Source organism: Galleria mellonella, unplaced genomic scaffold (genome assembly GCF_026898425.1).
Source record: "Galleria mellonella isolate WM207_F2 unplaced genomic scaffold, CSIRO_AGI_GalMel_v1 utg158, whole genome shotgun sequence".
Lineage (NCBI taxonomy): Eukaryota > Metazoa > Arthropoda > Insecta > Lepidoptera > Pyralidae > Galleria > Galleria mellonella.
Genome location: NW_026442003.1, coordinates 1,232,348 through 1,246,095, shown reverse-complemented (window position 1 = coordinate 1,246,095; position 13,748 = coordinate 1,232,348). Strand labels below are relative to the sequence as shown.

The following is a 13,748-nucleotide window of genomic DNA, read 5'->3' as shown; positions in this document are numbered from 1 at the left end:
ATGCACGCGTAATACCGCTGGTATTGCAGGCGTTCATTGGCTGCGGTAACCGCTTACCATCAGATGGGCCGTATGCTTGTTTGCCACCTCAGTGGTATAAAAAAATATATATATAAACACACATACATACATATATACATTGTTAAAATTGTAAATATTTCTACAAAAATGGATATAATAGTGTATTTTTTTTTATACAATTTAAATTGACAAACAAGCTCACGGTCCATGTGATGGAAAGTGGTAACCGTCGCCTATAGATAAGAACAACACCGTGGATGTCACAGGATATACTGTGGCACTTCATGCGTTGCCAGTCCTGAGGACTAGCGTATTTTTTTTAATGAGTGATAATGGAATGGTAATCCCGGGGCACCAGTGAGGGATGATAGGTGAGGATGAAGGCAGGTTAGCCCGTCGTGAAGAATTTAACAAGAATTAACCACGACGGTTTCCAAGGGGGACCGCGTGGAAGTCGACCTGATAGGGTATGTTGCTAGCAATGGGGCTGTTAGGACCCATTACTAACAATCCTCTTCCCCCCGGACACTGCCACATTCTTCACTTCAAACTGAAACATAGCAAGCGTAGCTGCTTCATGGCAGAAACACGGGTGGGACAGTAGTCCCCATGAAGATTACTTTTGTAAAGTCTCACTCTGGTCTTCTTAAAACTGGTTAAAAATTAATAATAAAAAAAACAACGACTTATAATTTATTTTACATTATTCAGTATATATATATTTTATTTATTTTAATATTGCGTCAGTTAATTAATAAAGCACAAGGCGCCCTCTATTGTCTACAATCCCAATCCTTTGCATCCATCCTATGAAACCTCTGTTCTGTTGTAAGTCCGCCTTCTTGCCTCCCACGCACTCCGCTAGAGGGCGCCGTTGCCAGACTGAAGCAGAAAAATTAAGCATTACTCGACTAATGACCTGCCCTGGCTTTGAACGGATGCAATTTATTAGAAAAAAATATTTTATCCGCAAAACAACCGAAATAACCGACATAGTCCGAAGGGTAAGCAAGCTGAAGTGGCAATGGGCTGGTCACATAGCTCGAAGAACCGACAATCGATGGGGAAGAAAGGTTCTTGAGTGGCGATCGCGTACGGGTAAACGCAGTGCAGTATGACTCCCCTTTAGATGGAGCAACGATCTGAAATGCGTTTTTTTTTCGATGGGTGAAAATGGTATTGTAACCCCGCCTGCACTAACGGTATACGCTGGCGGAGCACCAGTAAAGGGTGATAGATGAGAATGAAAACAGGCCAGTTAGCCCATCATGATGAATTCATCAGGAATTAACCATGATAGTTTTCAGGGGAACCGCGAAGAGGTCAATCTGGTTGGGTATATTGCTAGCAATGGGATTCTCAGTCTCCATTACTAACAATCCCTTTCCCCCTCTGAAATGCGTTGCAAGGAGTCAGCGGATGCAGGTGGCTCAGGACCGTTGTTTATGGCTGTCTATGCGGGAGTCTTATGTCCAGTGGACGAATAATGGCTGAAATGATGATGACGATGATTTAATTATAAACTTATGAATTTTAATTAGAATGGTATGGATTTCGCCCATTACTTCTTATAGCATTGGGCATAGATTTCAGAACAAAACTATTATAATAAATCGCTTCTTGTTCGCGTATCGAGATGAAATATATTTATTTATTTATTTACACTTTATTGCACCAAGTAAAAAGTGAAATAACAAATACAGTAAATATTAATGAGAAGTGATACAAAATGCGGCCTTGTCGCTAAGCAATCTCTTCCAGACATCCTTTGGTTAGAGGACATTGAGAAAAAGACAAAGAGTAGGTGGCGCACTATTATATAAATATTATCATATACAAACATACATACATACATACATACACATACATATATAATATATACACAATTAAATATAAACATAACATACACATACTTAACAGCACACATACAACAGAAAAAAAATGACGAAGGAAAACGAAGAGAGAACACAGGAAAATAGTGACTATAATATTATAATATACACCAGGTTTTAAGATAGATCTTCAGGAAAACAACTGTTAATACCGCATCCAATATTTTTTTTATACAACTTAGAATGGCAAACCCTGATGGAAAGTGGTAACCGTCGCCTATAGACATAAGCAGTACCATGGACATAACAGAGTATACTGTTCCGCTCATGATACCGCCCATGCGTTGCCATTCCTGAGCACTCAGATGTTATTCCTCTGTACCCTGTCAATTTACTGCCATATCCCACCATTTAAACCGAAACACAGCCATGCAAACACAACTGCTTCATGGTTGAAACACGAATGGGACAGAGGTGGACAAGCAAACGAGTTTTGTACAAAGTCTCCCTCTGGTATACAAGTACTTACCAAGTCTGTAAGCACACGAGTTGTAGTCCAATTTGCAGTGGTTAGCAAACACCTTCCTAAGCCCAGTGTTGGAGAGGGCGCACTCCGGGTTGTAGTCTTCAGGACAGGAGATGGGACATGCGTGCGAGCAGAAGTGGCCGTCGATGCCTTTATTTTGCGATCTGTGGTCATAACACTTTTTCAATAGACTTCAAAATGAAATTGTGCTCCAAAAACCAACTTTAAATGTAGTAAAACCAGTCATTTGGATTTTAAAACTAAATTACTGATCGGATTTTATCTTTTTTTATAATATTAATTTAGACTATCTTTTAATATATTTTTATTTATTTATTTATTTAACTCTACGAGTATATTGCACCAAAAAAAAACATATGCGTAAGCTTTAAAAGAGTAATGGGCGGTTATATTGTTGTATGTATTTAGAAGTGGTACAAGATTTTACCTTCTAGAAGAATAACTCCTTCTAGCACTGATGTCAGTCTTCTCCTTCTTCTCCACGGGTTCTTCGAACTTGTACACGTAAGGCTTGAAGGAGTAATGGGCGGCTATATTGTTACAAAACTCTTCGCGAACTTGTGTATATCCTAAAAATACGTAAAGAGAAACCATGATCCATACTGTGGATAAAGAGAATAAAACCATTGTGTCTGGTGAATGGATTATATATTTAAAAGACCGAACGATTGAAAAACGAAGAATTGGGAAATGGTTGCGTAAGTATGTATAAATGGGGGGAAAATAGATTGTTACTAATGGGGTGTAATTTCCCCATTACTAGCAACACACCCTATCAGGTCGACCTCCACGTGGTTCCCCCTGGAAACCATCGTGAACAATTCTTGTTGAATTCGTCACGATGGGCTAGCTGACCTGCTTCATCCTCACCAATCATCCCTCACTGGTGCCCCGCCGGTGTATACCGATAGTACAGGTGGGGTTACCGTTCCATTATCACGCATAAAAAAAAAAGTATGTATAAATGAGTTAGTGGTTGAGAGAGTAGCTGCGTGTTTGTAGGAATAAGTGATTGGTTCGGTAAATAACTGAATGAATTAATGAATGGTCAAACATGTGAGTGCATAATGAAGAGCGACTGAATATGTAAGTGAGCGAGTGGCAGAAAATGGCAAAAAAATGGTCAAGTGAGTAGTGTAGTGATCTTATCACACAAAATGAGGATTTAACAATATGTATTGTTTTGCACTGGCTCACTACTACATCCAGTGTCAAGCGCAGGGGCACATTCAACACTGCCGGTTAATGCCAGACTACTGGTTAACGGCTACCCCCTCTACTGGTGTACATGAGACAATGTATTATACTTACTGTATAGTTACAAACACTACAAGTAGAATGAATGAATATTTATTTACAAGAAACATGTTAACAATATGTATAAATCCATATATATTTCGCCATAATTAAACATGCAAAATTTAAAAACCTAAAAGGTATAAATTCTGATTGAATTAATCATTATTTAGTTTTTTTTTATGGGTGATAATGTAATGGTAACCCCACCCGCGCTATCGCTATACACCGGCGGGGCACCAGTGAAGGATGATAGGTGAGGATGAAGCAGGCCACTTAGCCCATCGTGACGAATTCAACGAGAATTGTTCATGATGGTTTCCAGAGGGAATCACGTGAAGGTCGACCTAATAGGGTATATTGGGGGGAAGGGATTGTTAGTAATGGGGGGGTTAGTCCCTATTGCTATCAATATACCTTACTAGGTCGACCTCCACGCGGTTCCCCCTGGAAACCATCACGACTAATTTATCATTGAATTCGTCACGATGGGCTAACTAACCTGCCTTTTCACCTTCACCAATCAACCCTCACTGGTGCCCTGTCAGTGTATATCGATAGCGCAGATGGGGTTACCATTCCATTATCATCCATAAAAAAATAGGGTATATTGCTAGCAATGGGGCTGTCAAACTTCATTGCTAACAATCCCTTTCCCCCCTATCAGTATTTAGTTGGGTGAACGAATGCTGAATGACTGACTTAGCCAACAAATGAATTAATGATTAGCTGAATTAATAAATGAGTGAGTGCATGAGTGGTGAATGAGCAAATGGTCCAGTGAGTGGGTGAACGAGTGGCAAGTGACTGAGTGAGCGACAGAATGAATGAATGAGCATTCGAATGAGTGACTGAGTAATAAATGAGTAAATCAGTAATTTTACCAGACGGAGACTTTGTACAAAAGTCGTTTGCTTGGCCACCTCTGTCCCATTCGTGTTTCAACCGTGAAGCAGTTGTGTTTGCACGGCTGTGTTTCGGTTTGAAGGGTGGGATATGGCAGTGAATTTACTGGGTACAGAGGAATAACCCCTGAGTCCTCAGGAATGGCAACGCATGGGGGGTATCATGGGGGAAACAGTATACTCTGTAATGTCCACGGTACTGCTCATGTCTATAGGCGACGGTTACCACTTTCCATCAGGGTTTGCCATTCTAAGTTGTATAAATAAAAAAAGTTACCAGGGGGAACCGCGAGGAGGTCGACCTGTTTGGGTATATTGCTAGCAATGGGATTCTCAGTCTCCATTACTAACAATTCCTTTCCCCCGGAGTCTTAGGAGTTTATTTATTTAAGGCAAACAAACAGCTAAAACGATACATAATTATATACTTAAATAGTAATTTGGTAGCCACTAGAATTTGCACAAAATAAAATACAAGTAAACGAAACGCAAAATTAGACAATACTAAATAAAACATATATAAACAAAATTAAACAAACAAACACTATTGAAAACTACAGCAACATTGTCAATAATAATGCTCGGAAGGTAATAAAACATTTAAAAAAAAACACACATTATATGAAAATAATACCTGTATAAACATTAAAAAAATTATAATAATTTAGAATAGAAAAAAAAAACAAATAAAAAAAAAATATTTATTATTTCCAACTTACTATTCTCAGCATATTTAAAATTGCAGTTGACTTTTCGAAAGTAGCATTCATTCAAAAACAATCTATATTTCCACTTCTTATGTTCTATTTTCCCGCCGCATAGTGATTTTATAGTGTTGTTACAGTCCAAATCGGTGCAGTCCAATGAAATCGGCTTCGTCCCTTTCCCACTCCTTCTTGTGTTGTTACGTCTATCTCGCTCCCTCAACTCGCTCTTTTCGATATTTTCATTATTTTTGCCAGATATAAAAAGAATATCTTTTGGACGTTCTGAAATAGGAGCAAGAATTTTTATCTAAGTAGTATATTACCTGCGGCTGCAAAGGTTTTTTTTTTGATGGTTGAAAATGGCATGTTAACCCCGCCTGCGCTAACGGTATACGCTGGCGGAGCACCAGTGAAGGGTGATAGGTGAGGATGAAAACAGGCCAGTTAGCCCATCATGATGAATTCATCAGGAATTAACCATGATAGTTTCCAGGGAGAACCGCGAGGAGGTCGACCTGTTTGGGTATATTGCTAGCAATAGGATTCTCAGTCTCCATTACTAACAATCCCTTTCCCCCTCCCGGCTGCAAAGGTTAGCTAGAAGAGATCGCTTTTTTCGATAAGGCCGCCCATTGTTTTCTCGCTGTGATCATTTCTTGTAATTGTTTATATTTATAATAAGTTTACTATTGTAATCTTATGGAGGAAACAATAAAGAGTGTCTATCTATATTAAGAATAGTACCAAGTAGTTTTTTTTTAATGGGTGATAATGGAATGGTAACCTCGCCTGCGCTATCGGTATACATCGACAGGGCACCAGTGAGGGATGACAGGTGAGGATGAAAGCAGGTCAGTTAGCCCACCGTGACGGATTCCACTAGAATTAACCATGATGGTTTCCAGGGGGAACCGCGTGGAGGTCGACCTGATAAGGTGTTATGATAGCAATGGGTCAGTTAAACCCCATTACTAACAATCTCTTTCAGTACCAAGTAGTAGGCCTATGTTCAGCAGCGAATAGTTTTTTTTTTAAATGGGTGCGGAATGGCATGGCACAGCCTGCTCTATCAGTATACACTGGCGAGGTATCAGTGAGAGGTAAAGATGGATAATGTTAAGGAATATCTATATACAGCTTCAACGAATATGCGAGGAGCAGCGGAACTTTGCGGGTGCTATGAAGGAAGCTGGCGTGATGATATTTTTTTTTATACAACTTTGAATGGCAAACAAGCTGACGGCCCACCTGATGGAAAGTGGTAACCGTCACCTATAGACATGAGCAGTACTGTGGACATAACAGAGTATACTGTTTCGCCCATGATACCCCCATGCGTTGCCATTCCTGAGGACTCAGGTGTTTCTCTGTACACGGTAAATTCACGCCATGGTGATATTTTAAATAAAATACAATGTGAACATTCACAGCACTGTTTCGTCTCCGATGTAGCGGGGTGAGGAATGGCTATTGTTGCCATATTAAATAAAATATAAATTTTGTTTCAGTATTGCAATATAAAAGGTTGCAACAATATGTAAAAAGTGTGTTATCCAAAAAATAATATTGGATGACAGACTTTTAGCATATTCGAAAATAGATATCCGACCGATGTGTAAATTGAAATCAGTATCATATAGAACAAAATAATTTTCTCAAACATGCTTGGAAATGTGAGCATTATTTTGACAATCTTCTTCGCGATAAATCAAAATTGCCGTATTGGCCAGATACATGCGGGCAGCGGCCGGCAAAAGTTGTATGAAAATCCATATCTGTCGTGTTTGCGGCCAGATAAATTACTATATAAACTCATATCTGTCCTGTAATTTAAAAATGGAATGATCTTTTACTGCGAAACATGGCTACCAAGGAGGTAACTAATAAAAGGGTTTGTTTAAATTTCGAACTGGCTTGCAAATAGAAAGCTATTTATTAAAAAAAACCAAGGAACATTATGGCACGTGAAAAATTATTATTGTTCGTTATTTGTCATTGAACTTAAAATGTAAAATTGTGTTTTTGATTTCCGCGCATTGTTTGAGAAAAGTACTATACAAGCCTTGACCGCAACTAGGCATTGATGGATTCACGTATGTGTGCCTCGGCTGCGCCTCGGCCCACATTTGCACATTCGTCCATCAATGCCTCAGTTACTGGCCGCTGCAGTAATGTACTATTAATAAGCGCGGGCGGGATCACTATTTTATTTTCTTTCATTAAAAAAAATCACTAGCAAAGAATAATGAAAACAAAATAATTAATTAAAAAATATATACCTGTCTCAACATTAATACCTTTGTCTCCTAACACATCACCGACAGTTTTCTTCATCACCACATCACCGATATTCATCACATTCGGATCTTTAAACTCCTCATCAATTCTGTGTACCTTTTTCTCATTGGGAACGAACAAGACGTCATCTGTTTCTGTATAATCAATCGTAGTAAGAAAAGATTTAGGTATCAAATTGTTTTTCTCTATGGTTATTGTCTTTGGTTTTGCCATATCTCTTGGAGATTCTACATTCGCTTCGGCGTGACCGGAATAGGTGATGATTACGTCGGAATTATTATTTGGCGTATGGCTTTCAGTTAGATAAAATATGTAATATAAAAATATGTAATTGAGAAACATCTTGTAGTTTGACGTTTACTTTTGGCGGGAAAATTGTGTCCTTTGACTTGTACTGAAAGTTTTTTTTTTTTAATAAATAAATGTAATCCGGCACAACACTGATTGAAGTCACTTTACTATTTCTAATTTGTTGATGGATTCGGAATGGATATGGGTGAAAAACGTACAAGAATTGTACGCCCCATTGTTCTGTTGTAACAATGGGACACATAACATCTGTTATTCTAGACTAAATGGTATTTTGACCGACATTAAAAAGATTGTTCTCAGTATGTACAATGGTATTTAAAAGTTTTCCCTAAAAATTAGATGGATTTTTGTAATTTTTTTATATGTAATAAATTAATTTCATAGTGGTTTTATATTATTTATCTAATAAATTTATTAAAATTTTAATAAAGTCTCAGATAAAAGCCAAGAGATTCCTAATTAAACTATATTTTTATTTAGTTTTTGTTTAAATATATTTTATGTAATAAATTTTTAAAATAATAATAATTTTAATAAAAGCCTAAGAGATTTCCTAATTAAACTATATTTTTATTTAGTTTTTGTTTAAATATATTTTACGCGATATTTACCAAAGAATAATATGTAATTTTAATATTGAATTAAAACAAACTTTGATAAAAAAATATTAATAGCGCCATCTCTTGTTACATGACTGTACTATATGAAAACTTTCTACAGAACTAACGTCACTCGTGAAATGGTTTTCCACAGTTTTCTCCAAGTACCAACTTGTCGTTCATATACTTTACCATAGATGGCGTTTAGTATTTTTTTTTTGTTTACATTCACAAATATTCTAGAAAAACTGGAATATATAAAAAGTCCCAAGTCATAATAATAATAAAATAATAGTAACTTAATCAAAAAATAATTTTTGCTTTTAGCCTACTATTAAGTTTACCACATGCAGGTCAGGCAAGTTTTTTGAAAAAAGAATGAATGGTAACCCCGCCTGCGTTATCGGTATACGGTAGGCACAAGGGGGGAAAGGGATTGTTAGTAATGGAGACTGAGAATCCCATTGCTAGCAATATACCCAACCAGGTCGACCTCCTCGTGGTTCCCCCTGAAACTATCATGGTTAATTCCTGATGAATTCATCATGATGGGCTAACTGGCCTGTTTTCATTCTCATCTATCACCCTTCACTGGTGCTCCGCCAGCGTATCCCGTTAGCGCAGGCGGGGTTACCATACCATTTTCACCCATCAAAAGGTAGGCACCAGTTAGGGAGGTAGGGGGGATGAAAGCAGGTCAGTTGGCTCATCTTGATGAATTCACCACAAGTTAATCGCTATAGTTTTTAAAAGGGAACCGTGGGAAGGTCGTCCTGAGACGGTTGCTTACCAATTGTTAGTAATGGCAACTCTAGTTGCTAATAATAAATTTTCTTGTGATATATCTTGGCAGGTCGACCTCCACGCGGTTCTCTCTGGAATCTGTAGCGATATTTCCGCGATGGACTAACCTTCATCCTCAGACCTCACCTATCATCCCTCACTGGTGCCCCGCCAATGTATACCGATAGCGTGGGTGGGGTTACCATGGGGGAAAGGGATTGTTAGTAATGGAAACTAAGGTCGACCTGGTTAGGTATATTGCTAGGTCGACCTCCCCGTGTTCCTCCCTGGAAACCATCGTGCTGAATTCCGTGTGCATCCATCACGATGGGCTACCTGATCTGCCTTTTCACTCTCACCTATCATCCCTCACTGATTCTCCGCCAGTGTACACCGTCAGCGCGGGTGGGGTTACCATTCCATAATCGACCACTAAAAAAAAAACAGGTGCATACAATTTTTTACCATCAGGCGAGCCGTATGCTGTTTTAAAAGGGAATGTTTGAAATATCCCACGTTGTATTTATGACTTGACTATACGAGTACAAGCCACAGGATCCGCCCGCGGGGTACATTTCGCTTAATTAGTAAACATGGACAGGCTAAAGTAAGGCGCACTGCGCGTTTCCATTGTTATCACCGACGAGAATATTGTGACACGTTCCGTTCCGACGTCTGATTAATTAATGATTGTATCGCACAAAAATGTGGGTTCAATTGTGACAAAATCAGTTATTTTAATCTAAAAAACTAAATTTGTGAATCGATTTTGAAAAAAAAAAAAAGGTTTACGGGACTAATCTACAAGTATATTCCTTTAGTTAAAAAAAAAAATTTTTTTTTCCAAATTGATTTACAATTGACGGATTAAAAATATAAAATAATATTTGGGGGGAAAAATAGGATTGTTATATTACACAAGGGAGACTGTGAATCCCATTGCTAGTATATCCAACCAGGTCTTGGTACAGATTGGGCCACTCCTTTTTTTCCCCCTGTGAGTGTCTATCATGGTTAATTCCTGATGAATTCATCACGATGGGCTAACTGGCCTGTTTTCATTCTCATCTATCACCCTTCACTGGTGCTCCGCCAGCGTATCCCGTTAGCGCAGGGTTACCATAAAATTAACCCACCAAAAAAAAATAAATTTTATTTTTTTTATGTGTAGAGGTCGCCAGTTCGGGGGAATGCCTAACCACATACTCATTTGTTGCATTTAAGAAGGTATCCGGCTGTAGTACCTTCCTAATGCTCCTCAAATAATTTTTTTTGGTGGGTGAATATGGTATGGTAACCCCACCTGCGCTAACGGGATACGCTGGCGGAGCACCAGTGAAGGGCGATAGATGAGAATGAAAACAGGCCAGTTAGCCCACCATGATGAATTCATCAGGAATTAACCATGATAGTTTCCAGGAGGAACCGCGAGGAGGTCGACCTGGTTGGGTGTATTGCTAGCAATGGGATTCTCAGTCTCCATTACTAACAATCCCTTTCCTAGACGCAATATTTGAGGAGTATGATGAAGGTAAATGAACGGCCGGATACTGCAACAAATGAGCATGTGGTCGGCCCCCGAACTGGCGACCTCTATCTACATAATTTGAAATGAATTCCCGTCGTACAGTGGACCCTTGCTCGCCCCGCGGGCTACACGGTCCGTAATGTAAGTACTTATTATGTGGCTAACAAGAAATACACGTACTGTCTTCTTGGTGTTTAGCTTCAAGACTTTATTAACGCGCCGGCTTTTTTTTATTTATTTATTAAGGCCATACCTTCCATTCTCTTATTCTCTCTGTTGTATATATATTTATATTTACAACACAGGGGGCAAACGAGCATGCGGCTCACCTGATGGTAAGTGACTACCGCCGCCCATGATCACCCACAACATTAACGGCATTGCAGGTGTGCTGCCGGCCTTTTAAGTTTTATGGGAAAAGACCATGCCCACAAGTGGGATATTAAATGACAGTGTAACAATAATAATGTACCTCTTTCCATAAAGTACTTGGAGCCCAGAAGTATGTGGGAGATGTGTTTTCGCTTCGTAAGTTTAAAAAAACGAAAGACAAATTTCGTTGTGGCGAATCGATATAAAACTCGATTCGAGATTTACCGCGTGTATTTTTCTTACGGCCGGCATCTGCCGACATATTATTTTTCTAACGCTACAAAAACAGACGTATTTGATACAGAACAAATGAAATAATATTGTTACAAGAATATACCACTATGTATTTTACCTGTGGTTAAAGAGAATGGTAATAAAAAACTGTTTTTTCAAAAGAATCTATTTGTTTTACTCGGTACTAGCTTGAACGGGGTATCTGCCGAGGTTTTCCCTAGAGACTACAGTATGGGTTTCTTCAAGCAGGCTTATAAAATGTTAAGGTGTCTTCAGGGTCGACAACGCGCACGTGACAATCCTAGCGTTGCGGGGAGAAAGGGATTGTTAGCAATAGAGGTTGACAGATCCATTGCTAGCAATACGCCTTATTAGGTCGACCTCCACGTGATTCCCCCTGGAAACCATCGTGGTTAATTCCTGATGAATTCATCATGATGGGCTAACTGGCCTGTTTTCATTCTCATCAATCACCCTTCACTGGTGTTCCGCCAGCGTATACCGTTAGCGCAGACGGGGTTACCATTCCAATATCACCCTTTAAAAAGAAATCCTAGTGTTGCAGGCGTCCATAGGCTACAGTGATTGTTTATTATCAGGCGGGCTGTATGTTTTATTGCCACTCTCGTGGTAAAAAATAATTAGGTGTTATGTTTTATCATCATCATATCAGGCTTTAACTGTCCACTGCTAAACTTAAGCCTCCCCTTGGGGGGTTTTGCCAGTAGTTGCCACGCTTGGCAGGCGGGTTGGCAACCGTAGGTAGGCTTTGGAAATGTTTTAAGAGGGACGCTGCTGCCAATCCCTCGCCCTTCTTTACGATAACCATGAAAAAGGAAGAGGGGGTGGAGGGGGGAGTTATTCAATGCCAGGACTACAAGGCGAATGGTCGTTGACAACTATTATTATTATAGGAAATTCTACAAACCTTCCATATCAGCCGTCAATCTCTGACTGCCATTCCGTCCACGCACGCTTTGCGACACGTGTCTCATCCTCTAGTATCATAGTGTAGTGTTAGCCATTCGGGCAATTTGGGCGCCGGAGTAAAGATGTCTCATGTGGAACTCCTGGTAGTGATAGTGGCGGTCAATCTTCTAGTGTTAGAAGTCATACACATACTAATAGTAGCGGATTTTTAATCCAACATAGAATGGCAAACAAGCTGACGGCCCACCTGATGGAAAGTGGTAACCGTCGCCTATACACATGAGCAGTACCATTGACATAACAGAGTATACTGTTTCGCCCATGATATCGTCCATGCGTTGCCATTCCTGAGGACTCAGGAGTTATTCCTCTGTACTGTTATTACTCTCACCCTTCAAACCGAAACACAGCCATGCAAACACAACTGCTTCCCGGTAGAAATACGAATAGGACAGAGGTGGCCAAGCAAACGACTTGTACAAAGTCTCCCTCTAGTGAAATCCGAATCTATTTATTTAATTCCTTTTTTTGTCAGGTTACCAGTGCAGCTGTTCCAGTAGTGCTTCCCAGCTCCACGAGCACCACAGCGAATCCTAAAGGTAAGTGGATTCCCTTCATCATGACCACTTCGATAGAATATGAAACCAGGCCCTCTGGACAAGTGGCAAGCGAATTCGTCGATGGATTCGACATGGTTAGCGAGTCCTTGAGTTGAAATGAGTCACCCGTCATTGATATATATATATATATATATATATATATATATATATATATATATATATATATATATATATATATATATATATATATATATATATATAATTTTATTATATTTTTACTATTACGTTAAAACCTTTATATAAAGAATTAATTATTACTAACATACACGTACATACATACGTATAAACGTGTATAAATACACACACAAACACATAAAAAGATATTTAAATACATATCTATTGACATATATACAAAAAATACAAAGTAATAAATATTTTTAGATCTCTGAAGAAATAATAATAATAGAAACTTTAAAATTATGAAAAAAATAATAAATAGAAATATTAGGTATTTTTTTTTTAAATTGGCGGCCATGTTTTGTTTGTACAATTATATATTATTATAAAATTTGGGAAGTTTACCTGAATTTTAGGCCAAGAATATGCGTTTCTTGGAACATCGTCGTTTTTGGTATTATGTAACTATTATACCTACATAGCTATTTCATTCTAATTCCTCTAAATATATAATACACAATCTTGAAATTTCTCTTATATTGAAATTAACTTTAATACAACACAGCTAAGGTCTACTATCACTTGCACAGAAAGTTCTGTAAAAGCCAAAGTAGGTTCGAATCAAAAGGTACTAAGTAGGAATTATG

At 38.6% G+C, this 13,748-nt stretch overlaps 2 protein-coding genes across 2 annotated transcripts in view; one reads left to right on the top strand and one right to left on the bottom strand.

Annotated features, from left to right (window-relative positions):
* Positions 1 to 13,748, top strand: part of LOC128200109 (uncharacterized) — a 117,575-nt gene that overhangs the window by 49,202 nt on the left and 54,625 nt on the right. The window contains exon 2 of the mRNA XM_052892350.1: positions 12,900 to 12,963. Within this exon, the coding sequence (XP_052748310.1) occupies positions 12,900 to 12,963 (64 nt within the window). The remainder of the gene's footprint in view (positions 1 to 12,899; positions 12,964 to 13,748) is intronic.
* On the bottom strand, positions 736 to 8,075 carry LOC128200134 (uncharacterized). Its single transcript, XM_052892477.1, has 5 exons — positions 7,588 to 8,075; positions 5,321 to 5,590; positions 2,828 to 2,969; positions 2,383 to 2,543; positions 736 to 903 (listed from the first exon to the last, which is right to left on the bottom strand). The coding sequence occupies exons 1-5, from the start codon at positions 7,946 to 7,948 to the stop codon at positions 773 to 775; spliced, it is 1,065 nt and encodes a 354-aa protein (XP_052748437.1). The 5' UTR covers positions 7,949 to 8,075; the 3' UTR covers positions 736 to 772.